The 25,490-nt window shown below is 37.1% G+C and overlaps 1 protein-coding gene across 1 annotated transcript; it reads right to left on the bottom strand.

Annotated features, from left to right (window-relative positions):
- Positions 1 to 8,988: 8,988 nt before the first annotated feature.
- LOC104343361 (receptor-interacting serine/threonine-protein kinase 2) lies at positions 8,989 to 24,039 on the bottom strand. The gene is made up of 12 exons (XM_086469542.1): positions 24,014 to 24,039; positions 21,402 to 21,567; positions 18,970 to 19,123; positions 18,616 to 18,771; positions 18,329 to 18,477; positions 15,983 to 16,032; positions 14,713 to 14,874; positions 13,879 to 13,964; positions 12,268 to 12,336; positions 11,363 to 11,489; positions 10,253 to 10,405; positions 8,989 to 9,293 (listed from the first exon to the last, which is right to left on the bottom strand). Exons 2-12 carry the CDS (start codon positions 21,551 to 21,553, stop codon positions 8,989 to 8,991), a joined length of 1,563 nt encoding a protein of 520 aa, XP_086325668.1. The 5' UTR covers positions 21,554 to 21,567; positions 24,014 to 24,039.
- Positions 24,040 to 25,490: the final 1,451 nt, after the last annotated feature.

Below are 25,490 nucleotides of genomic sequence, written 5' to 3'. Positions count from 1 at the left end.
ACCTTCTAATACGACTGCTCAGTCTTTCTTCAGAACAGGAAGTTACATACTGTTACAAATTCTGCTATATTATTGTCAGTCCTTTTTCGATATGCTTTCTTCATTGTGGTACCTCTCTCTCTCTCTCTGATTGAAAGCAGGAGTGTGGAAGCTTAGAAGATTCTGATAACACAGCAGTAGGTACATTGATACCCAATTTGCAAGCAGCTAGTTACTAGAGGCTGAAGCCAATGTCATCATGTTGTTTGTAGTATCATGCCGAGTCCAAACTCTGCAATTTAAATTCAACCAGATGTTCCTTAACAGAGCTACTTTGAATTCAGCATGCTACAGTACAACCTCACAGATGCATCTTTGCTTTTAGTGCACTCCTGTTACTTTTCTCCTCGTTACTGAATTACCCTGAAATGTTTGTACAATACAAATAAATTGGTACCTTTTATAAAAGAGTTCCTTCCCATTTTATTTAGAGAACTTACAATAGCACAATACTTTACAGTGGTGGGAGCAATTGTTGGATGAAGAGATAAGGACAGCCTTTATTCCCAAAACTTTCAGACTTCTGCAGCATTCTGTAGTTGTGTTTGCTCCGAATTTTAGGCTGTCTTTAAATTAAAAGGTTTCCAAAACATAAACTCACAGACCTTTCTGTATAGATTCCCACACAATGTATGCAAATCAAATATGCCTATGCATGTTGACCTGAATTAATACATTTTGCCTATAAAGTGAACAGATTAATGTGTACTCCTTTAAACATGCAGAAACGGTGACAATTAAACAAGTTCTAATTCTGAACTTTATATAGCATAAGCATTACTTGTAAAATAAACAAAACGATGTTATTTCACAAATACAAAATCAGGACCCCCTTGAAGTTTTCGCTGGGTACTTGCCCAAGACTGCATGTTCCCTGAGTAAAATTTTCAGAATGCCTCAGTATTTAAAAGTACACCTTAAAAATTGAGATGTAAAATGTTTTAACATTAAGAGAGTCTTGAAGATTAGGGAAATTTCATTTTATAATTTACAGATTTATTGTCAGTCCATTTGCCTTTGCAGTACATAGGATAGCCCTATTAACAGATTTAGTCTTTTGCCTGCCAGCACAGTTGGTCCAATTTCTAATCCATTCTTTGCTAATATTAGAAGGTATTCAGCCCTAAAATTAAAATTATGGTTGGCTTTGCTAACTCTGCAGAAATTATTTCTCAGCAGTCTATTTTTATGTGTTTTGCACTTTGCTCCTTTGTTCCACACTTGGCTCTTGATTACTTGGTGCATACAGAGTCTCACAGAGCAAATCGTAGTGGAGTAATTAAGAACTACTAAGAGTTTCCCAAGTTATGCAAGATCCCCACAACTATGAAAAGCCTTTTCAGCTTACCAGTCACATATTGTGAAGTGCCATATATCAAACTTTTGAAAACAGTCAAAGCTGTTCTGCAGATACTTATAGGTATATTTTAGTTCCATAAGAAAGTAGTTACTTTCGCTAAAGTTTACTGCTGTTTTTTGCAGAACTATTTTTCTTAGTTTAAACCTCTCTCTAGCTAAGAGCATTTTGAATTCCGGTAACATTGGTGTAATGAGTCATCGTCACTTAAGCAGTTTTGGTGACATTGTTGTCTTTACTTGCACATGAATCTGGAAGAGTAAGTGAAGTGAGAGCAAGTACTTGGGCTTCTATGTCAGAGCTCAGGCAGTATGATAAAGGAAACTAAACCTCATGGTTATGGGTGTCATATTACTGCTTGTGGAGGTCAGGGTGATATTTTTACCTCAGTATGGGAAAACTTGGAAGAACTCAACTTATTTTGAAACTATAGGAGATGGCCAGGTTAATTGTTAAGATGGGTCATCAGTGTCATCTCATGCAACAAACTTTATGGTTGGAGTCCTGTAAGCGACCTCGCCTCACACTTAAATTGCTTGAGTACGTAGGTTGCTTGGTGTCACACTACCTGAACAACTCTGTATTTGTCCTTATTGCAAAGGACAGATTTTACTAGTGAAGTCTTGTATCACTGGAGAAATGATTCTTTTGGATTATTCTATGTTGGAATAACATAATTCTAGTTGCCCATAATATTTTGTCATTAAAACAAAAAACCATAGACAGATTTACATTAGGTACTTGTACTGAAACAGTCAGAAGTCAGCTGCATTGCTTGCTCTTGGAGTTAAATCCAGTATGTACTGTACAGTAAAATTACAGCTGTGAAATCCTGGTAATTATATTTTAGTTTGTTCTTTAAAAAGTCTTCCTTTATCCAAGACAAAACATTTGTGATTAAATAGTCAGCTGTAAAAACAGACAAGAAAAATCCTTCTCTACATGCCCAAGCATACCTTAAAGTAACAAACCCGTAGTGAACCTTTTCCTCTGCAGTTGTCACTATGCACAGTAATTGGTGCAGGTAATTGGCACTGTTATACGCAGCAGAGGCCTGGTCACAGTGTGTGCACCTTCTCTTACTACCAAAGATCAACATAAGGAACACTGAACAAGAAACAACAGCTTTCACTGCTGGGGGCTAGTTTGGATGAGAGTTGCCATTGGATTTAAAAAAAAATTTGTCTCAGAGCAGCTAAGAATGTGGTGGCCTTGGCAGTGTTAGGTTTACTGTTGCACTCGGTCATCTTAAAGGTCTTTTCCAACCTAAATGATTCGAAGAACTAATTAAATTGCTATATTGATATACTAGTAGTGGAATAGCAAAAAACATTTGTACTAAACGTATTAATATAAAATTAAATGCGTCAGTGAGGAGTTCAAACTCTATTTATCTCATACAGAAAATGAAATCAAGGACTACCCAATTTTGGTTTTGAAAGACATGATAATATAAAACAGCATTCAAATATCTTCTCTTGAATATTTCATTAACTCTATACCTAAGTGAGAGATTTCTGTAAAGCAAATAAATCTGCAGCGTTGAATACCAGCGTACAATTGATTTTACTGGAAAGAACAGGTTTTAGCCAGAGATGCCAGACTGCATTTGAACCAGCTCTGCAGGAGTCAGAGCAGAAGGGAGGAGACAGGAGTATTGGCTTGTTTTGCAGAAAGCTTCCCTGAGTTGAAATACTTCTTTGACTGTAAATCTTTTTGTCTCATACAGGGATTAGTAAAACCTGTCTGAGACATGCAGTCTATCAGAAAAACAATCAAATGCCTGTGTGAAGTCATACAAGTTCAGCACAAGCAATGTTCTGGGGTTTTTTTGCTGTGATTTTGTTTGTGTTTTAACATTGTATGTCATAAGTTTTTCTTTTCTTTATGTTCCTGTGATTTAAGGCAAAAGGGAGTGAAATATATTAACGTGAAGAAAATCTCATCATAAAGACAGACAAAGGGGACAACAGAAGGTTCACGGTAATAAAAAATCTTAAATAGTTTTAGTTAATTTTTCTAAATGAAAAAGATTACATGTTTTAGTTGTGCTCTCAGCAAACATTTAAAGGATTGACAGAAATCTTGCTTGATAAAGATTGCCTTTTAATAAAGATGGAATTGTATTTGAGAGAAGATGACAAACAATGATCTGCAGAGAAGAAAAAATGTAGTGTCATCATCTTTTCTGTTTAGAATTCACAGAAGCACTGTAGAGGGTGGAAATAATCTCTGGGGCTCCTTAATTCAAGTTTTCTCTATTCCATCTTCCTGGTAGCTGACTTGCTAACAGGCACATGACTTCACAGGTAGATTTTAGTGAATAGCGATTGAGTTACAGGGCAGTTACAAATATTCATGTTACGTAACTCCCAGCAAGGAGACATTAATTTCTCCCTTAAATCACTTTAAACATTTGCATTTTGCATAAATAAACTGAACAGACTGAGGGAAAAGGCTTAGCAAATCACTGTTGCTTGTATTAATTTTGCCAACTAAAGAGCTCTCGTTCAGGTAAAAAAAAGTTCCATGAATATTGGTAATTGTTCTGGGTGTGGGAAAGGAGACTGTTTTCATAACAGCCTTTAAATCTTTCTCAGCACCTGCTTGAAAGCCACTCCAGAATCATAAAGCCGTAAGAACAAACAACTGGTTGGTACCAGGTCCTCTGTTTCATCATTGCATGTTCACTACCTCTGCTCCAGACTTCGTCTTTGCTTTGCCGCGTGTTTGCTAGACCAAACAAACAGAATGTTATCAACTTGTCCTTACATGTCAGGTTTCCTCACTGCTTATCAGTCTTCCTCTGTCTTTTGGGCTCTCCTCAGTCCATGCTTAGAGCTGAATATTGTTTTCCAGCTAAAATGTTGCCAGCATGGAAAACAATGATTACTTCGACACCTTTGCACACACACAAGCAAACATGGGAGGCACTCACCTCTCAGTGTTTTCCTTCTAGTTTCTTATTCTTTTGTGAGAGGATGCTGTCACAGCATATGTAAGTGGTATAAAGACAGTTCTGTTGGGAATATATTTTGCAGCTATTCGCAAAGTCAAAAGACTCATACTTTTTTCCAGGTGTATTCCTTAGTTCTCTCAGTTTGTTTTTTTCCCCAGGTAACATTCTAATGAGCTGAAAAAAAAAAGCTTTGAGCTGGTTTTGGTCAAAGGAAAACAAATATAATGTTGGTAGTCATTCTGTTAACTAATATAAATGCTTTTCCTTGACATCTAAAGAAAGGAATAACTGTACAGAACTTTCTGGAGTACAGCCAGGTTACTTCTGAAAGAGTGAAATTCAGCTGCGCTTTCTGCTTGTATGGGTATTGCTGTTATGTGGAAAATTCAAGGCCACAGTTGGAAATAGGTGTGGAAATATTTTGGAATGTTATCACATTTCAAGGGGTGAAGAAGCTTTTATTCTAAATCACTGCCATTTAATTCAAGCAGGTTGAAGGAGGCCACAGTTTCTTCAACTGATGCATCTCTTCTGTGAAAAAGGAAAGGTCAACCTTAAAGCCCAGCAAAGATGGCAGTTTGAGGCTATAGATCTCTGGAACTCTTGCTTGGGCTGTATTCTTGGCAAAGAGAAATAAAGGCAGGAAATAACAAAATACTGATCATAAATTTCTGCCATATCAGCGCAAGAGCTGGAAATAGTACATCTGAGCTTCTTGTCTACCATTTTTGTCCTGTTGGGTTTAAGCAAAAATGCAATGCTGCAACTACCAGCAGCCTTTTTTCAACACATACTGAATCTAACGGTTCAGTTAATGTATCATTGCAGCTACACTAACTTTAATGTAACACGAATAACTCATTAAATATGTTCTTTTCAGACCTTGTCAGGTAGTTTAATTTATGGTGGACTTAACTTCAAAATCCAGGAGTTGTGTTTAACTCAGCTGACATACCAGCTGTCAGTAAAGGGAATGTGGTACCAGGCAAGGCAAGCAAGGCATTACTTCCTTTGATAAAGAACAAAATCAAAACTACACTAAGGCCTTCTGAGCGCCAGTATAATATTTTGCAAAGGGAACAGGAAAAGAATAGAAGGGAATAGTGCAAGACAAGATTTCTTGAGCATGAAAAACCCCAGCAGTCTTAGAGACCACATATATGTCTGGAGGAGAGCATAGTTAATAGTTGTATAGCACTATAATAAGTAAATAGCAGTAAAGAAACCTAAATTCGCTATGCCTGCCTTGATGATGTTTGGGTCCTTCCCTAACATACCAGTCACACAAGTCCTGTTTATAGATATGCTTAGCCATCCTTAGAAATCTTCACATGAATGGTTCAAGTGACTAAACCTGTGCAAGCATGAAAATGTTTACAAGGTTATATAAAATTCTGACTTGAAACAGTAAAGTAAGAATTCTTGAGGTTTAGTATGTTTTGGTTAGTGCTTTACTTTTTATACATTTTGGATTACTTGGTGGAAAATTCTTCTGTGTATATTAGCAATCCATTAATGCATTTTTTGTAGATTAGTATTTTATGAATATGCACTTCTTGTCTTCCTCTGTTGTTCTGTGGAACTGTTTTTAACAGGCACTGGTGACAACTATTGAGTGGTATTTATAGCTTTGTTTTGCTCTCTACTGGAAGGGCTAATCTCTTAGACGTTTCATTCCAGTACCTCAGATTAATTTCCCACAAATTAACCTCAAACAAATTCTGGTGCAGATGTTCTTACATTGCAGGAAGTATCACAGCTAAGATAAAGGTGTTGTATAGATAGGAGAAAGGGCAAGGGACAGCCATCTTTTTACAAAGTCAGCGAAAGATAGCTGCAATCAGCATCAAGAAGAAAAATATATTACAATGAAGTCAGAAGAATAACCATCTGCCTGCTCACTGTTCCTTTAATAAATCTAAATAGCTTTGTAGAATTTTAATATGACATAATTTTAAACATATATTAATCCTAGTTTTGTCTTTTCTGAGTAACTGCAAGAGAGTTTTACTAATCACATTGCATGGTCAGTCCTGAAATGACTTCTTTTTATTATTCCCTTTGCTGTTTTCTAGAGTTATCCATGTTTTGTATTTCCTTCTTGGAACTCTAGACATTCTTCACATTCAAGCCTTGTTTCTTCCCATAGATACTAAAGAACAGTTTGATTCTTCCATCTTTACTCTTGCTCAGAGTCATTATTCTATATTGTTTTGCAATACCAGGAGAACTGCAGAACACAGAGGCAAGGACAATAGAAATCTTAGCTAATGAACTAGCTTGGGTACAAGCAGAATACCATAAGCTTTAAGCAGTTTGATACTTCACATCAACACATTACATTAATGTCTTTGTTAGATAGCCAACACATTATGTGCCTTATAAGAGTATGTATTTTTGGTGAGACAAAATGATGCTAAATTCAGGTCACTGTATTCTAGTTTTGTGCCAAAACTTTTATATCAACAGCAGTTTCATTTCAGTAAACTAGTAGCATCCCTTCAAAAATACCACACTTAAAGATTCCCAACAGCTGCAACTGTCAACAAACCCCCAAATGTAAATGCTTATATTACACAAGGGAGAGTTACGAGAAAGTCTATGCATTTGACTAAATCACCTTAAGTAAGTTTATAGCAAAGTTTGGCAGTAGCATAGCTAGTTATGACAATGCTTTTAGCCAAAGTGTCGATAAAAAACCCCCCTCAAATCTCAGTTGAGCAAGGTGACAAAAATCGGATTGTGGATATAGTTAATTATTAAATAACATATTTAAAGAATTCTATTCAGGCTGTTTTGAACATAAAGTAACTAATTTGCCTTTCTTTTGTAATTGGCGATAAACTTGGGTTATCTTTTAAAAAATGTGGTAGTAATAGATCTTACTCCAAGGTCACATCCTATTACAAGTACTTAAATTGGGAAGCTAAGTACAAGGAGAACAAAAATGTCTAGAAATACAGATGCTTTCACTTGTTTGATGCCAGTTCTGCAATTAACAGTTAAGTCTAGGCTTAGATCTAGCATCAAATGATATTCTGAAGTAGGCAGTTGTTTCAAAAAGAGAGCCAAAACTGTTTCTGTGTCAAAAACAATGACAAAAAAGTCATCATAGGCTGCCAGCTGGCACGTCTTTCATGAAAGTATAAAGTGTCCAGCAGAATAACTGAATGGAATGATTTTTGAAAGCTGATAATTAAGTTTCAACAATATTGCCAGTTTCTGTCTTAAAAGTCTATAAATATTTCCCACAGGTGAATGATTATGTTTTACTCTGATTATTGTATGCCTTCTAAACAGGTGAAACACTGTGACGGCAGTTCTTTTCCTCACAAGCAAGACATCCTTTTTTAGCAGAGACCGTTGAAAGTTACCACTTAAAGTGTAGACTGAAAAAAATTTAACAGTGAAGTAGATGTTTAGCTCCTTTAATAGGCAAAACTATTGTCAACACATTCTGATAGACATTACTTTTAATTGTAACAATATATTATGTCAATGCGGTCTTGACGTTTAATGAGTTTATGTAAAAAATATTATGTTTCTGGTTCCAGCAACATTGTAGTATGTGATGTAACAAGTTTCTTCTCTCTTAAGTGTGCCTAGAAAACACAACATCACTGTATTTAAAATTGCAACCTGACAAACTACTGGATTCAATAAGCAGTTTGAAACTGCAGAGGGAACAAATGCAGTGTGGGGAAACAGTAACATGGGTTTGCGTTTGAAATACTTGTAGATTGTATAACAACTTCTCATGTTAATCCAGTGCTGTGAAGCTTGAAAGGATCCCACTGTGCCTTCGAAAAAACCAGTATCTTATATAACCTCATTTTCATTATAATTAAAATAATCTTGCTACTTTCCTTTACAGTTCATCAGAACCACAAATTCAAAATGACCAGCTTGGCACCTCTTCTTCCTGGTTTAATCTTACATTTGAACTGCAGACATACTTTGAGAACTTTATGGACATAAGGTATTGTTTTTCCATTTAGTAAATAGTTTAAGCCCCACCTCTCTAAAGCACTGCTATCAGTGCCCCATTTTCAGAGCATATGACCATTTGTGAGTGAAAACAAAATCACTTATATGCGTAATATAAAATTTCCAAGTCTTACTGAAGGCCCTGTTGAAAAAATATTTCTTGATTATCTTAAGCCTTTCACTCTAACAGCTGGCTCAGATATGAGCTCAGTGAAAGGCAGTAACTTTTTTCTCCTTATCCAGTAACCTGTTGTTTGCTGTCCTTACTTGGAAGGATTTAGTAACAGCCGTTCTTCCATAGTGTGACCACCAAAAAGTCATGATCCATTTTCCTCCCTTCTAAAAAAAAATCAAGGAAATAAGGTGTCATCTGACTTGAACTGTATTTGCTCTGGCATATGTTGCACTCTTCCCATCTGAGGTCCAAATTAGAGTGTTACACCAGTCTTGGTAGTTTCTGCAGGTCGTGGTTGACTTGACCTTTTAATCCAGCTAGATTTTTCGACTAGACTAAAATCATAGGCTGTAGGAAGGACTGACTTCAGTCAGTGGGTTATAAGGAATTAACATGAGTCACTGTCATTCCGAATTACCAGTGCTCTGATGCATTTAACAAACTGCAAAAAAATAAATGACAACAGCCTGTTTACCTTAGAAGGACGGTCTGGGCAATGCTGCCTTGTCCCAGAGGATTAGATTTGGTCATTGAAAGTACAGTCACTACAACCTGTGCCGCTGTCTCTCCAAGGCAAAGGCAAGTGTCCAACAGTGCCCGAGCACGTCCAGTCACTGTGGGGCAAGAGGTAATTGTTTCATAATCCATTCGGGACAATGTTTGCTGTGAGCGAAGGACATCAAGGATATGGTTGAGACGGCCTTCTGTCATGCAGCTCAGTATGGTCTGTCTCTGGCAGGCTAGTATTTGACAGCAGTTTCCTTTGCAGCAAGGATCTTGAGAGAAAAAGAAACAAAATGAGATAAACTAAGTTCTCATTTCTTCCAGAAGTTGTTAGCAAGTGATAGCATCAACACCAGAAATATATGAGTAGAGGAAAGGAGTAGGAGAAGTTAGTTTGTTTGCATTCTTTGTTCAAAACTAGTCCAATGTATTTTCATCTTTTGTTTGAAACTCATGAAGATCAGATTACAGAAAATAAGTGTTTCTAAAGATTGTTAAGTGCTCAGAATGTGTAAGAGGAGATTTTCAGGCCTCGTGCTATTCATCTAGCACCTGTACCAAACTTTATGCAAAGCAGCTTGGTTCAACATAGATGAGAAGACTTCATCCTGTAGAAAGTGGAAGAACAGATAATAGGTAGTTCAGAGTACTACGACTGTTTGAAACATGTAGCATGAAACTGGGAAGTTGAATATATGTCAAAGCCAAACTAGTATCAAAAGTAATACTGTTGGCAAAATGGTCAAGAGCTTTGGGTTCTGTCTCTTTTCACAAGCTGATTAGAATACATAGTACTGATGTTAGTGGGTTTAGTCACCTGTTTCTGTAGTCAATAGCTGTTTTTGTAGAGGTATAGAATACACAGCTTAAAATTACAAAAAATAAAAATTTCCAGACTTAAACAACTAATGTATTTCACATTCAATGTGTGCTATATTTTTTGTATTTTTATTACTTTTTTTTCAGAACTGTTCTCAGCCTGAATATGACCCTGGAAAAGAACAAGCCAATGTTCTCAGGGACCAATGCTTGAATTTCTGAGAACACAGGAGCAGCTATATACAGATAGACTCATGAGACATTTGTATCAAGTTTGGAGGGGTTATTACACTAAATACCTGAAAATGTGCACAAAATTTAGAGATCTGTGTCATCCAAACTTAAAACAATTTAATCAGTGAGATCTGGCCAAGGAGAGTATTGCCACCTCAAACTGGAAATGGCGTCTTACCTGTTACTGCTTGTTGAAGATGCATAGATTGTGGTCTGTGTTTGCAAGGCAGTGGTGGGTCATTACGCTGACTGCTTTCTTTGCCTGCAGTTGAACCCGATAAAGGAGTCATGCAAAAGGAATTTGATTTTCTACTGTCAGAGCCTGGCTGATCTAGAAAAAAAATAGAATAAGTAAGATGAGACCCTTGAACAACAACAACAAAACATTATACACATGTCAGTTGCTGCAGAAGACTGGAACTGAAGTGCCCAACTTGAGAGTGCTTACTTATTACTAGCCGTTCTTTGGGCCCTTGTAAATACATCATTATTCCTAGGAAGATTTTGACATATATTACTACACACATCTGACTTTTTCAAACTGTCTGTAGAAATTTGGTTCTTAAGTTATGGAACATTCTATTCTGTCTGTAAGTCTGGTGACTATTAATCAGAACTGAAATGCTCAGAAATGCAGATATTGCTAATTAAATTAATTTATTTCCTATGGCTCAACTTTTGTATCCAAAGGCACAGGGAATACAGAAAAAGCTGTTAAGGAAGTATATCTCTTCTTGACACAAATTTAAACAGTTGATAGGACAAATCCACTTTGGAAAGGCAAAGCAAGTTACTTATATAGGAATGGTGATTACCAGGAATTATTCACATGTTCCTGGCAACACAGTCTTTTTAAAACATATCTCCTTTTCTTATTAGCAAATTACAAAAAAGCAGTTACTCCTGGCACAAGGTAGTGTGGTTCCCAGGAGGTACTTGTTCTGTCAAAAGCAACAAGAAACATTTGATGTGCGAGGGAAAGGCAGCTGTATGTTACAGGTCAGGTTTCTAAAAAAAAAAAAATTAGCAAAAAAGGCTTTTTGATCTGTACACTTAGTCAAAAGGCATTGTGGCATCTCTGGTTTTCTGCGGTGAACTCATGCTTCAGATGATACCAGCAGAGGGCACAGCTGTACTCTGAGAGGGAACAATTTTACATGGGAAAAAAAAATCATATATGGAACAACTGGTAATATTTATCCTTTTCTTTGTGTAGCTGGAGCTGAATATATTTCAAGCTAGAGACCTTTCTTTGTTGTTGCATTCTGTGGGGTAGTATTTGACAGACCCATCTCAAGAATATTTTCTCTTCCTGCATTATTTGCACTGCTATCAAGTAGATTAGTTGACAAGCTTGGCAGTAGAAAAGGAATTTTCTTGCCGATGTAGTGGTTGACTTTTTGTGGACACATAACCTGGAAAAAATCAAAATAGAGAAGGATTAGCTTATTAGAAATTTTTGTTCTGAAACCTTTTCTAAGCAGTTTTCCCTTGGAATATACGGCAGTAGTATTACAGTGCAGGGCAGGGTGGGCATACAACTGTTGAGCCTACAGACATATTTAATCAATTTTAGCCAGTTACCTTGGGTCACTGTGGCAGCACAGATCCATAGGCTAACTGTCCTAGGGTTTACTGTAGTCCTAGATTGCTTCTGCAGCCTGTGCTGCCAGCAGCCATGGTGTCACTAGAACTTGAGCTGTTTAAAACTAGCTCTGATCCAGGCATGTGAGCTTTAGTTCTATCTCTGTATCTTTCAGTACTGGCAGGTCTGCCACAAATGCCAAAATCACTTTGAAAATGGGAGTTAACTGTATTTTGGAGTTACAACAAAGCAGTTGGCCTTGCTCTAAGAAAACTGGTTGAAAAAGCTAGAATTCAGCCATCCGTTTGAACACACTACAAGAAAGGTTAGATTTTTGCAATTTCATTAGGACCTCTTCAAGAAGGAGAGGTTCTAAGCAACTCTTAAGTGGAGGACATTGTATTTGCAAGAGCAACATCAGTCAGCTGCTTGGAAGAAGGTAAAACAGTGGGTTTTGCTGGTTAACTGGATGGAGTCATCCTGGTTAGAGCCAAAAAGGGTTAAGGGCCTTTTGCTCCACAGTCTTTGTATTATACGTTGTGAGGGCTGGCAGGAGAAACACACAGCTTATGAAGTACTCTTGTAAAACTCTCATGCCATGAACTCACCTCTGAATTGCATATACCTGTCTGCAGCGTGTATATTTCTGAACCTTTGCATGCATTGAGTGCTGTCTCCTGGAAAAAATAGCACGGTAACTCTAGTTAAGTATACATACAGTTTGTTCAATTCATAGTTGTCAGGAGCAAGAATTTATACTGACGCTAACAATTTATACTGACAACATATATTATACTCTAAGGTACACTGATATATAGTAACAGTGAATTTCACAGAGCAGTTTTGCATTTTAACACATGTAAGTGGGCATAGAATCTGACACGACTCTACTTTCAATTTATTTTAAAACCCAGTTTTGAGTCATGCAGGGGAAGGTGAAAATAGCCCTCCCTATATTGACAGAGAGAGATGAGGCTAGCTGTGACATGTTTTCCTTTAAGTATCCAAACAGCAGGGCCATCCTGTGTTTGGTATGCCAAACTATCTGCAATAAGGATGTGTCAATACTTGTAACATTTTTCCATTTTGTACATCTGAGCAGATTTGTGAAACTATTTTTTAGTTTCTATACTTAAACACTTAGGAATCAATCAATTTTCAAGAATCTCCAGCAGCATTTTTGCAGTAATTTTGGACATATTATCAGTTCAGTTGTTTGAACAACAAATAGTGCTCTTTGCTAATTTAGCAAATAGAAAAATAAAATCCTGCTCAAGGGAGATCAGAGCATTAGATTATGTAATATTTGGCAGTACAATCCTAAATAAACTTCAACAGTAGTAAAAAAGACTGGGACTATACCTATGCCGCCTATTAAAACACTGATCACGTCTGTTCTGTAATCCCAGAATGTGATTGCAACGTGTCGAAATAATCCAGCATGCATTAACATAAACAACTCGCATAAGCACAGCAATGAAACCAACAACATAGCATGGGTTTTGTAAATCCAGGTGGAGTCAGAATACTTGTTCAAGGGCTGAAGCATGTGTCACTAGTTTCCCCACTATGACTACTTGAGTTAACTAGATAGGATATAGCTATATTTGTGGCAGTTAGATTTGTGCCAGATTTCTCATGGCGACATAGACATACATGGAGTTAGCTGTATCCCTCAGTTGTTGGCTGTTCCCCATCCATTCCTGTGGTATCAGGGAACCCTTTTAGACCCTAGGACAAGCAGTGTCTTGTGCCTGAAGCATGTCAATTTAGAAGCAGTGAAGCATACAGAAAAGTGCTGATACTAGTATTGCTACAAACAGATACAAACACTGTCCAGGTTTTGGACTACATGTCTTCTAACCAGTATGTACAACAAAAATTGCCCTTGGTTCTAGCCCTAACCTGATCTGCTTCAGGCTGATACTTGTTCTCACTCACATGGGCTTACCAGTCTGATTACAGTCAGTGACTGGAAAGAAGTTATCATATTTTTATATTGCAGGTAGCAATTGACATTAATTTCTAGAGAACTTCACAGTATCTATTATTTACAATTCCTGAATGAACCTGAAGTGCCAAAGGGCACTGTCCAGCTCTCTGGCATGTCCAATAAAACAATGAAGACAAAGCCTTTCCTGGTTTTGGACTGTGAAGATTGCAATGGAAAGAATCAAGTAATGTCCTTGTAAGAGAATAAAACTTAACTTTGGACTAACCTTTGCATCCATCAGGTTGTAGATTGCAGTGGAAATTGCGTCCTTATTTATACTAGTCAAAATTCCATTTAGAAGGTCTACACATTCTGCAGGAGTAATAAGGCATTTTAAATACCACATTGCTTGTGAATGTGTATGCATTTAGGCATCAGCGTATTGCAACTAACTTCACTATATGTTGAGTAGTTGGATGAACTAGATGAAATTAGTTTAATACAACTTCCACCTCATACCTCTTCTTGGTTTTCTTTTTGAATTGTTTTTAAAAAATGATTAGTGTCACACTAAAATCACATTTTCTTAAATGTTCATGCAGATGTAGTGGACTTACTTGCAAAAGGTTTACACATGACTGTATATAAATCTATCACAATAAAGCTTTATGCAGATTGCTTCCTCAGCACTTCAACTTGGAAAAATTTCTAAAAAGTCCTCAATTATCACAACTTTAACATTTCTTGGCTATCTTTTTAGAATGATAAGTATAATTCCACTACAGTAAACAATGTTAGCACTCTTCAAAGGGAACTTGTTATGCATTAGAATCAAGACGTGCTGAAGGCATTGATCTTTGTTAAACTAGCATATATAGTTGATAATATCCCTTCCTTTCTTTGTACTCATTTTTACTTTATACTAAGCATGGTTTTGGAGCTAATTAAGCCATTTCTGGTAGGAAGCTTCAATTAGAAAAAACATCTACAGTACTCTGATGATCTAAAGATTACTTCCACTACAGTTGTTCTGTCATTGGTTTAGTATGCTAGAGCAATGTTCTCCAGCAAGATTATATCCATTACAAATCTTGCAAAGAAAGCAAATCCTAAATGTTACCTGCAGTACATGGTCTATAATCTGGTTCATGATGCCAGCACAGAGCGATAAGTTGCAACAGTCTATTCCTCCCAGGCAAATTGCTTGCTATAAACTTTTCTGAAATGCCAGGCCGTAAACTGCTGCAGATTCCTGTCAAAACTTCCAGCAAGGTTGTTTGGCCTGCAATTTATAGGAAAGTGTCACTGCAAAAAATATTAAAGACTGCAGAACTCTTAAAATTATATTCAGCATAAGTTATTTTGTGTATTTTTAAAAAACGACTGCTTTTTTGAAAGCAAAAATACATTAACATTCTTGTAAATAGATAAGCTAACCTTTAACAATAATATAGCTACTTATTGCAACAGGACATTTCAGGATGAAGGACTCTGTCCAAATAATAAGTCACAAATGGGTATGTAAATATGCCTTGTAAGCTACATGAACAAATACCCCATGAATACATGTAATTAATATGGATATATTCTAAGCACACAGTTTTATATAAAGCCTTACACCTGCATTATAAGAATGTAACTTCTGTTATACCAAAAAATCTACTTTGGGCAGCCACAAGATGGCAGCCGTAAACTGCATGAACGTTAAGATACTATTCTGTCGAGTATTTCTAAAAGGTCCTCAGCCTGGAAAATAGTCCTTCAATCAGTTTTGCCATGCAGAATGGAGCCCATCGCAAAGAAGCCTTTCATTGATTCCACCTCCATGAAACAGGGATCCTAGACTGGGACAATTTTACAAACGGTTTGCGAACTAAGTTCTTTAAAACTACTTTCATCTAAGAAAGATTCTCTCCTTTAAGAGAATTCAGCATGAACTGGCATTTCTTGATCGGGTTTTGAAACTCGCAGCAACTTTAAAAATGAGTGTTCTGCTCATCCAGTTAGCTGTCACTAAAATGTTCCCTGATTTTAAGATGACAACTGTCAAATATAAAGTGCTATTCTTTCTTAGTGAAGGTAAGCAGAAAAGCCAAGTCAGTAACAGAGTGCTTCATCAAGCAGAGAGAGATGATACAAGTAGGGTAAGAAGCTATGCCTTTCCGCTTCAGAAAGATCAGCTTCTGTGGAAACACTGAGGATTTGTTGAGGGATTCTAATCCTTTACATCCTAATCCTTTACACGCAAGCTTTGTGCTGTAACTGTAATAGAAGGCAAAGGGAGATCTGAAAAGACAGTGCTGTTTGTATCATAATTTCCCTACAATATGGAAATTTATGGAAAAGATTAAGGCAAGATAAAGCCTGACATGAACAACATAGATAAATACCTTCAAAAGGTTTCCGTCTGCTTAGGCTCTCCCAACACAGTATTCCAAAACTGGAGGGGGGAAAAAAAAAAAAAAAAGAACAGTGAAACACTGGTCATTAATTTGCAATCAGTATCTATGTTCTCATTGCCAAGAGAAAGTTTATTGGTTTAAGACGAAGTCTGTCCAAGTCTTTCCTAATTTGGTGAGTTCCTTTTTCCTTCATTATTTTCAATTTTCAACTGAGCTGTTCTTATAAAATAATAAATCAGAATTAATTTTTAAATTTATTTTTATACGTAGGATCAATTAGAATTACATTTCAGGTCACCACCTTATCTCTGTTTGCTCTTGTGAATTTCAGAATCTTCTGTTCTCCATAATTTTTGTTCTGTTTTCAAGTAATTTTAATAGCAACTGCAAGAGCTGGACTTTCAGCAGGTACTGAGAAGCACATCAGTTAACTTACCAAAAACTTGGTTCTGACCCACTGTGTGTCTATTTTCTTTAGCAAATTTTGATGGGGCTCCAAATACCTTTTGCCTTTTCTAACATCCTAGGAAATATTCCAGTGATCTATGTATATAACCCACAACTCTGATGGTATAAAATAAAGTTATTTGACAAAAAGCTCAGTCTACGAAATCAGATGCAAGGAGAGAGAAAGCAGGCTATGGATGAGTCAGAAGCAGAGCAATCAAAAGGGGAAGAAGTGGTTCTAGGATAAACATATCTGCTTACTCATATATCTTGCCGTAGTGCTGAATTACAATATTTAAAAGAACTCCCTCTTCTGCCTTATTTGCACATAAAATCTGAAAGTGCTTTTAAGCCCTTTTTAATCTGACAGTGCTTTAAAAACCCTCTAGGAAAGTATTAATGTAATGTGGTCATACATGTAACTTACATGTACCTGTTATTTCATATATGACACATACTTTTGTTTTCTCTGTTACACCACTGTCTAGACATGCACCTGTCTCATGCACTGAGTCACATCTGAGCATCTAAAATTATAGAACAATGACATGTTGGAAATTGAGTTATGCTACCTGAAAGTGAGCCTTCACTCTTCCTGCATAAAAACCTTGTGTTTATGAACGACATCAGATTAGTCACATCATTTATAAATCTCCTCAAGCGTATGGATGGTCACTGCCATGTTGGGTGTTGCATGTGGTGTCAAACCTAGTTAGTGGCAGCAGTGGCCAGGCACAGGGACACCCTCCTTGCACCTCCCACGGCCCCTTCCCCGCTCCTCCTGCATGCAGTGCCAGGTCATGATTTTCACATTCTCATGTCATTCTCTCTTCAAGAGAAAATGATTGTAGAGGAACATGTTACAAATAAGCCACTGATATGGAGTCTTCGTAGTTCAGAAACGTTCACAGAAGAGCAAGTAGAGCCCTTTTTTGTTTGTGTTCTGGAATCTGTCTTGTTAAAAAGGGAAATAAACATGATGACTTTGTCTATTAGATGGCAGACGAAGAACATTGTGAAGAATTATTCAGAGGCCGAAATAAAAGTTTGGGAAGCGAGACCTCTAATGACCCCTGGGGCTCCTCCAGTTCATTAATGACTGAAATAGCAGAACTGACTTCTGTGACTCGTCTTAGAGTCTGCCTCTGTGACAATAAAGCAGAAGTTTGAATTTCTTGCTTTCATAAAAGCTCTGAAAGCAGAAGAGTTGTCATGCATAAAAGTTATTTATAATCTTAGTCCACAGGCTCTATATGTGGTTTGTAAAGATGTATGCCCATACAGACAACAATTGCAATTCGAGATTGTCTCATTTATTGAGGCAACTACAGAGCGTGTAACATATCCAGAAGGGACATGTGGTAGTAGGCAATCTTCCTCCTTTGTATAAATCACTTTGTTAAAAAGAATGAATGCTTCAGTGGCTCAGTAAGCTATTCCAGCAGAGATTCCATAGGAACTTAATGGGACACTATTGAGGGAAAGGTCTTATTTTAACCTGGGCCTCATCTAGGCATAAATAGTTCTTCCTGAAACTAAAGCCAACAACAGTTCATGCTTAGAAACTATGTGAAGTAGGTATTAGGTTTCTAAGTGTATATGAAAGTTTTGGCAGCTATGTAACACTTTTTTAGACATTTAGATCCATTATATAAATATTTATATGACAAACTTTGAGAACAGTTCTTAACCTTGATATATTATTCAGCAAGCATGGGGAATTTCAAATTTAATGCACTGATGTAATTGGCCTCACGTGGAATACTGTCCTACTGCATTATGTAGATCTGGCATTTTTACTGCAGTGTTTTTGAAAGTAAGTATTTTGGCAACATTGTAGAATATAGCAAGGGCTAGGTATGACCTGCCCTTAGAAATCCCATTCACCTGTAAATATCAGCTTCCTGGGAAGGAAGACTTCCTTCAAGTATTTCAGGAGCGAGGTACACTAAATCCTGGCAATTTCTCTGATGGCAGTTCTGCAGGTCAGACCTCAGTTGCTGTTTCCTCCAGCTGGTTAGACCATAATCTGATAACTGCAGAGATGGGAGAAAAAGTAAATTTCAGTAACACCTCAAGTCTTGGTATTAGATGTTGACTGTTAGGACAAATACATGCAACAATAGGACAATCACTGGATTTTACATTAATAGGCTAAAAGTAGACTCTCCTACCTTGGCTTTGTACTGCATATCCAAAAGCACATTGGAAGGTTTCAGGCTGCTGTGGCAGAAAGTAGGTTCGAGGCTGTGAAGGTGATGCAGCCCTTCAGCCACATCTGACAGGATCCTTATGAGTAAGGGAAATGGAAGTTCTGGGTACAGTTGATGCTAAGTAACACAAAATATAGGTTTTGGTAGTGTGAAATTGTTACTATTCACATTTTCATTTGACAATAAATGGAAGTACAATACAGAAGCTGAATAACATATTGACTGAATACTGTCCATGATTTACATTCTGATTGTTCTCTGTTGGCTGACCTTGTAATTAATTTTGCCCCATAAAAGATTACTTCTTTTATGTACCTCATGGATGAGCAAGTGGAGGGATCCATTGTTCATCCATTCAGTCACTATCCCAACAAGTCCATGGTACTGATAAATCCCAAGAGAAGGCAGGAGACGTTCAGACTCATAGCATCTGACACTTGCTATATCCTGAAGTAGCAACTTCCACTCCCTGTTAAAAAAATAATAAGGGTTAGAGTGAGGTTAGACTGAAGGGAATTTCAGCTAAAGATGAGCTAGCATAGGATATGGAAATGGGAGATAACCATATGGTTGAAGACAAGCTAATATGATTCTACCAATAAACCCAACATTATATCATGTTAGAATTGTTATTCTAAGAAAACAAAGTAATCCTTGTGTAGTATATTTCTATAATATAATATGAAAGACCTCTGGATGCTTTAATATGAACATAAGAGCACAGTTTAAAGCAGGATTGAACTGTGAGGGCAGAAGAAAGCTGAATTATATGAAATGTAAAAGAAGAAAAATAAGAAAAATAAAGTTTTTCCCCTTACTGTCCCCAAGAACTTGTATTGTATCCTTTTGCTAGGATATGTGAGACTCACATTTACAAGGAAATTATCATCTTCCATGCTTATCTAATGTGACCACATTATATAAATGATATGATATAGCATGTCATAGCATGATATAAAAGTGAAGCCAAATTCAGATTTGATGTAAGCAGTACCACTCTAGTGACTTTGCTGAATTTGATTCAAGCTCAACTATAGTTGCATTGTAGACCTGAGTTCAAAGAGAGTTTGTTTAGAGAGTGACAAAGCTGTGCTTTGATCGTCATCAGAAGAATAAAATTTTATTGTCTAAGTATTTCAGACAGCTACTTCTTCACACATAGGAAACACTGAACTATCAATTCAATTGTGCATTTTCATGGCCATAACTGAATTTCTGCTACAAGTTCAATTTTGTTAATTGTATGTTTGATTTTAAAGATCTCATTGTCTCTATGGTACTTGTGAGCTGGAAATTCATTGAAATTTATTCAAAATTCAGCTGATTTCAACAGACCTGGAGCTCGTTCTCATTATTCTAACCAGCCTTTACATTGAGACTTCAGTTTCTCATTTACTGTATTGATTTACAGCCATGTAAACTAATCACTGGAAGTAATTCACAGCCCCACCTGTTTTAACACGTATTTCCACAAATCTAAATATTCAGTATCAGCATACAGTTAAACATTCTATGATTTTGCAGCCGGAGTAAAACATAGATTATTCTCCCTGCTTTCCTAAACACCATGTGGTATAAACAAGAGATCAGAATGGTAGAAAGAGAGAGAAAAGCAAAATAGTGGCTTTAGTTTTAGGGAGCAAGTTTGAGTGAAGAGATGCCAAACCAGCATAGTGTGTTAAATCCAAAGCAAAGTAAAATGTTGATTCCTGTAACTGTTTTGTTTTGGTTTTTTTTTGTTTGATCTGAAAAAAATGTGGACAGGGGGTGGAGGAAACTTTTTTCTTTAAACAAGCTACCAAACAAATAACATTTGTTCAGATACAAAATTGCTGTACTTGTACTGTCTAAACCCAAGCAATCTTCCCCCACAGCCATGAAAAACACCTTAAAATGTTTGATTGTGCCCAAATTCTGGCAGCATTTGTTTTTTTAAATATCACTGACAATTTAAACTGTCAATTTAAACTATCTATTAAAAAATATTTGCATGAAATACTGGTTTTCCCCCTCTGCCTTTATAATTGAGCAAATTAAACTATATATTCAAGTAGGACACTTTTGTATTTCAGTTTTAACAAAAGCCACTTGAATGGCAGTGTTCTAAGTTAACAAGAATAACTAGTCTGTGGGTGCACATCAGACACTCCTTTTTTGATAAACAGTCAGGTCACTGCATTCCCTAAAATGCTTTAGTCTTGCTTCATCAAAAGTAGCTTGTGGTTATTCTAGGAAACTTTCTGGGGTTTTGTTGCACCCTGAAATTTTGTGGTCAGTAGGCTGACACCCATCAGTTACTGCTCGTTTGTTTTTATGATGAGGACATGAACACATCTCACTGCCCTGTAACCCTGACCATTATCCCTCCCTTCTCCCATTTCTCCACTGTCTCACCTATACATGCTGGTTTACATTAGTTTCAACTGAGATATCTTCAGGGACCTCCAAATAGATGTCATACCATAGCAAGCTGAGTATTACTGGTCAGGGCTAGTAGACATTATTAGAGTAGAGATAATTAATGACTTAAGGGTTGAGCTCTACTTTTATAAAAATTGGTAAAAAACCATGGAGCTTGTTTCTCAGTATAACTGAGAAGTTACGCCTCCAAGTTGCCCCTTGGCTAGTCAGGATTTCTAGGAATTGAGATGTGTGTAGGGATCAGATGATCCTGGGCATGCCACAATTCACTCTGGTGCTGTCTGTGCTACCCACTGCATGGTTAGTTGACCAAATGAGATACGTACCTCTCTGTAGTGTCCTGGCTGGTCAGCAGCTTCACAGAGATGTGAGTGTTCCAAGAAATATGAAAGGCTTTGAGTGCAAAGCCAGAGCCTGTCCTGATCAAGGTAAAGCTATCCAAATCTTCCTGGGCTACTGCAGGTAACATTTTAGCCATTTCTTGGTGGCTGTCTTGGGGGGAAAAAAATAGTGGAAAAGAAAAAAGTTTTAAGAACTACTTTTTGTCACTACTGCCAAAGCACAGTGAAATTGCACCACCCCTTACTTCCCAAATAACTATTACCCTAATACAACAGGCTTCCTTTTACCACTGTGTCAGACTTTCCTTATAAAGACAGTAAAAATGCACTAATTGCAAAGGAGTGTCTGGACCATAACTTGCCATCTGAGGCTGCGAGGTGCTAATTAATTGCTCATTATTATTTCCATCTCTTGACTTTGAAATACCGGGCCATTATTTATAATATAAAATGTGATTTTAAAGTGATACTGAATTATGTAGGAAACAAACTGATGTCTTACAGTTACATGCTAGACAAATATAGTTTCCCCACTTATCATAAAAAAGGCAATTATTCAGTAACTCATGTCAGTGTGTTCTGCATCATTCTTGCATATCTTCTTTAATACATCACATGTGAATGCAAAAGCAATATAAAAGGCAAGTTTCTGGCTGCTGTAAATGGAGTTATGTCTTTATAGCAGCCACTGATTCGGCCAATACTCTATACAGTACCTCTCTAGGGCCATCTGAATGTTTCAGACACATTGCATGGCAATGCATGTGGATTAGAGATAACCTTTGCAAAGTGTCACTGTGTTACTACATGAGTAACATTTTTAATTATATCTGTGAAGCTACATTAGACTAGAGATAACCAAAAGTTAGTGGAGAAAGAGGAAAACAAACGAGCTAAGAAAACAGATGGGATAAACCCATGGGTAAGGATTACTGCAAGATCGGTGGTCAGTGAGTCAGAAGAACTTAAACTGGAATACTCCCTTCAGGGCCCAGTAGACCAGGGCTAGAAAAGGAAACACAAGAGAGAACTGAAGTAACAGGACCAAAAATCTGAAAACAGAGTAAGGACTGTGGAATTGTGTCCTTCTAGAAGATGAGCTTTACAAAAAATGCTCCTGGGACACAGAAGGCCTGAAAGTCTTCTGACTTTGATCAGATCACTTGTTCTCCATAGCTAAAATAGAAACAAAAACCTGAAGATAAATTAGCCTATGCTCATGGCTGAACTGCTTCTAGTTCATGACCAATTTGTTTTCTGTTAATCTCAGTATCTCAGCTGTTCCATGCAGGCATGTTCACAATCAGAGGGGTGCTAATCTCAGTTTTGCATCTAACCACAATCAAATACAAATAAAAATTCACCAGCTGATTTACCGGTTCAGCTTTAACAGTATTTGATTCTGAAAGGAAAGCACAGTTGAACTTTTTGCCTTTTTTTGGATTACTGTGGTTTGAAACCAATAGCTGCCTGAGGTGCTTTGCATAGTTTCCTTAAAGAATACATCCAATATGGTATGAGGCTGAGAGATGGGTTGAGTTTAATAAAATTTGAAAAGATTCCTCTGAATGAAGATAAATTTCCAAATGAGCCATTTATCCTTTAAAATTGCGAAGACAGACCACACAGGTCTACCAATCCTAAATATAAAGGAGGTAATCAACAGGTTGGCAGGAGCAAAATTAGGTCTTGTTTTTATTATATACTATGATAAGTAATCATTTAAATAGCCAAAAGAATTTACTGAAGTCCAAACATAGCACAAGGAAGATCAAACAATGAATACAGGATCTAAACCATTCCTGAAAGTATTTTTATTTAAAATTGAATCAAGCAAAGCTGTAATAATTTATGACACTTAAACACACTCTTTACTTGGTTAAAAATAAAAGCTAGCCATCAGCTCCTATTTCAGATTTGCAAAACCTAATTTAACTAGAGGTTTTCTAAAAACAAAATGAAAACCACCTCAGTCTTTCTGTTACAAACCGTGACATGCCAAGCACCATTGTCCCTGTGTCTGAGTTTGTACATTTCTTTCCATACCTCAACTTAGAGTGATTTGCTGATAACCTCCAAAAGAGTTTAACCCTAAAATGAGAAATCTTTTATTTTTTCCAGCGTGCTACCCAGATTCCTAAAACACTTGGAAGGACTAATCACGTTATACAGTACTATTATGGAATTACAGATAACAAAGTCTATCTCTACCCCCCAGATTGCAAGTTTGGTAGCAAAGCCTTTTTTTCAATAGTTCTGCTTTTCTGAATGCTTGTTCTCCTAGACCCTTCTAAAAACTCACTATCAAACCACAAATCCAGTATTTCTTAGGTGACTTTTTCAATGAAGTATTCCATATTATTTTTTAGTAAGACACTAAAAGTCTCACACAGCTTTATCATCTTCCCCTAGCTGGGCAGGCAGGGGCAGGAGGGAGACTGCTATAAAGCCATTTATTTCAAGTTCCTAATTTTAAAGGTAGTTTTTAAAAAAAGTAATTCATAGCAAAGATGTTTTCCTTAGTATGACAGAAACTATACATTATGTTAATATCCAGATGTCTCAGTAAAAGAAATTTGAAACAAAAATCAACTTACCTCTGGAAGTACAGGCATAAAAACTATGGAACAATGGAGTGAAACTGCTGCAGATACCAAGTAAGAGTCAGCTTTGAGTTGCATTCAAACACAGCTCAAGCTTTCCTGTGTGACTCAGCTGTGTTGATCTCTCCTTTTATTGGCTGCCTGCAAACATCTAAAATTTCCTGTTCAGACATACAAGCTGTAACTCTTAGTGACTGCACAAGGGTTTTCACAGACTGCAGTCTGATTTGTTAACTGCCTGTAATTAATGAGAGCGATTACAGAAAAAAAGGTTGCATAGCTACTTTTTACCACAATGAGGAATACCAAGATGGAAAGCTACAGAAGAATGGAAAACACTATATTGGACACAGCGCAGATACAGAAGCATGTAGAGCTGCTTGCAGATTGTGCAGCTGATGCTTATCTCTGCGTCAGATCAAGCCAACTGCACAAGTGCAAAAGCCCTTTAAACTTTTTAAGTCAACTTGATCTTAAAACAGGATGAAAATTGCTGGGTTTTTTTTTGATTACAGGGTAGGTAAACATGGGGGTAACATTAGGTTGCAAAGAAGTAAGGATCAATTGGCTGTCAAGTAGCCCTGCTGAAAAGGATGTAGGGGTTATGATAGAAGTTAAGTTGATCATGAGCTGACAGTGTGCTCTCATGACAAGCGGGGAAAATTGCATGCTGGGCTATGTTAGAAATGCAGTCAGCAAAGTGAAAGAAGGCATTATGCCTCAAGTACTCAGAAATTATAAGGCTGCATCTGAAATACTGTAGTCAACTTTAGTGCCTTCAGTTCAAAGAAAATCTTGAAAAATTGGAGATGATGCAGTAAACAGCTTCCACAAAGGGGCCCTAGAGCACATACCCTACCAGGAGAGGTTGAGGGAGCCAGTCTTGTTTAGTCAGGTGAAGAAGGCTACGTAGGGGGTCTACTAGAAGCCTATAGCTTCTTGAAGGTCCATTATGAAGACAAATTCTTTTCCATAGTGGCAGATAACAACCAGTGGCGTAGGTATATGTCTCTACCTCAGAGGTTCAAGCCAGATGCTAGAAAAAGTTTTTCACTGTGTGGGTAGTGCAGTACTGGAATGGGCCACTGAGGCTGCAGAGTCTTCCTTTTTTAAAGTTTTCTGGACTCAGCTAGGCAAAGCCGTGGCTGACTTGATCCTCTGCTGGTCGTCCTGCTTTAGAACAGGAGGGTGGGCTAGAAAATGCCAGAAGTTCAGAGTATCTTTAATTTTGCGAAAACTCTGTAAGCCATAATTGTGTTCCTGCTAGGCCTCTGGCATATGCATTCACAATGAAGGTTGATGGGACTGCTGAATGCAGGGTGGTGACTTTAGGAGAGAGCAGTCATTTCAGTTGATCACATTTGTTCCAACTTTCCACTCCATGAAGATTGTATTTATAGTCTGACTTTAAAATCCAGAGTCAGTCAATGAGATTCTATCCACAAAGTTCTGTTGGTTTTAGATCAAATCC

Source organism: Leptosomus discolor, chromosome 8 (genome assembly GCF_034619465.1).
Source record: "Leptosomus discolor isolate bLepDis1 chromosome 8, bLepDis1.hap2, whole genome shotgun sequence".
Classification (NCBI taxonomy): domain Eukaryota; kingdom Metazoa; phylum Chordata; class Aves; order Leptosomiformes; family Leptosomidae; genus Leptosomus; species Leptosomus discolor.
The sequence above is the reverse complement of the archived record's forward strand: the minus strand, read 5'-3'. Positions and strand labels throughout refer to the sequence as shown.

Bases quoted from the DNA above. Each gene is read 5' to 3' on its own strand.
- LOC104343361 (XM_086469542.1), bottom strand. From the start codon at position 21,553: ATGGCTAAAATGTTACCTGCAGTAGCCCAGGAAGATTTGGATAGCTTT. The intron at 16,033-18,328 runs GTGAATGGGATT...TCCCCCCTCCAG, and splicing joins CAGGAAGCTGATATTTACAG to TTTTGGAATACTGTGTTGGG. The intron at 12,337-13,878 runs GTTAGTCCAAAG...TATTTTTTCCAG, and splicing joins ACAACCTGATGGATGCAAAG to GAGACAGCACTCAATGCATG.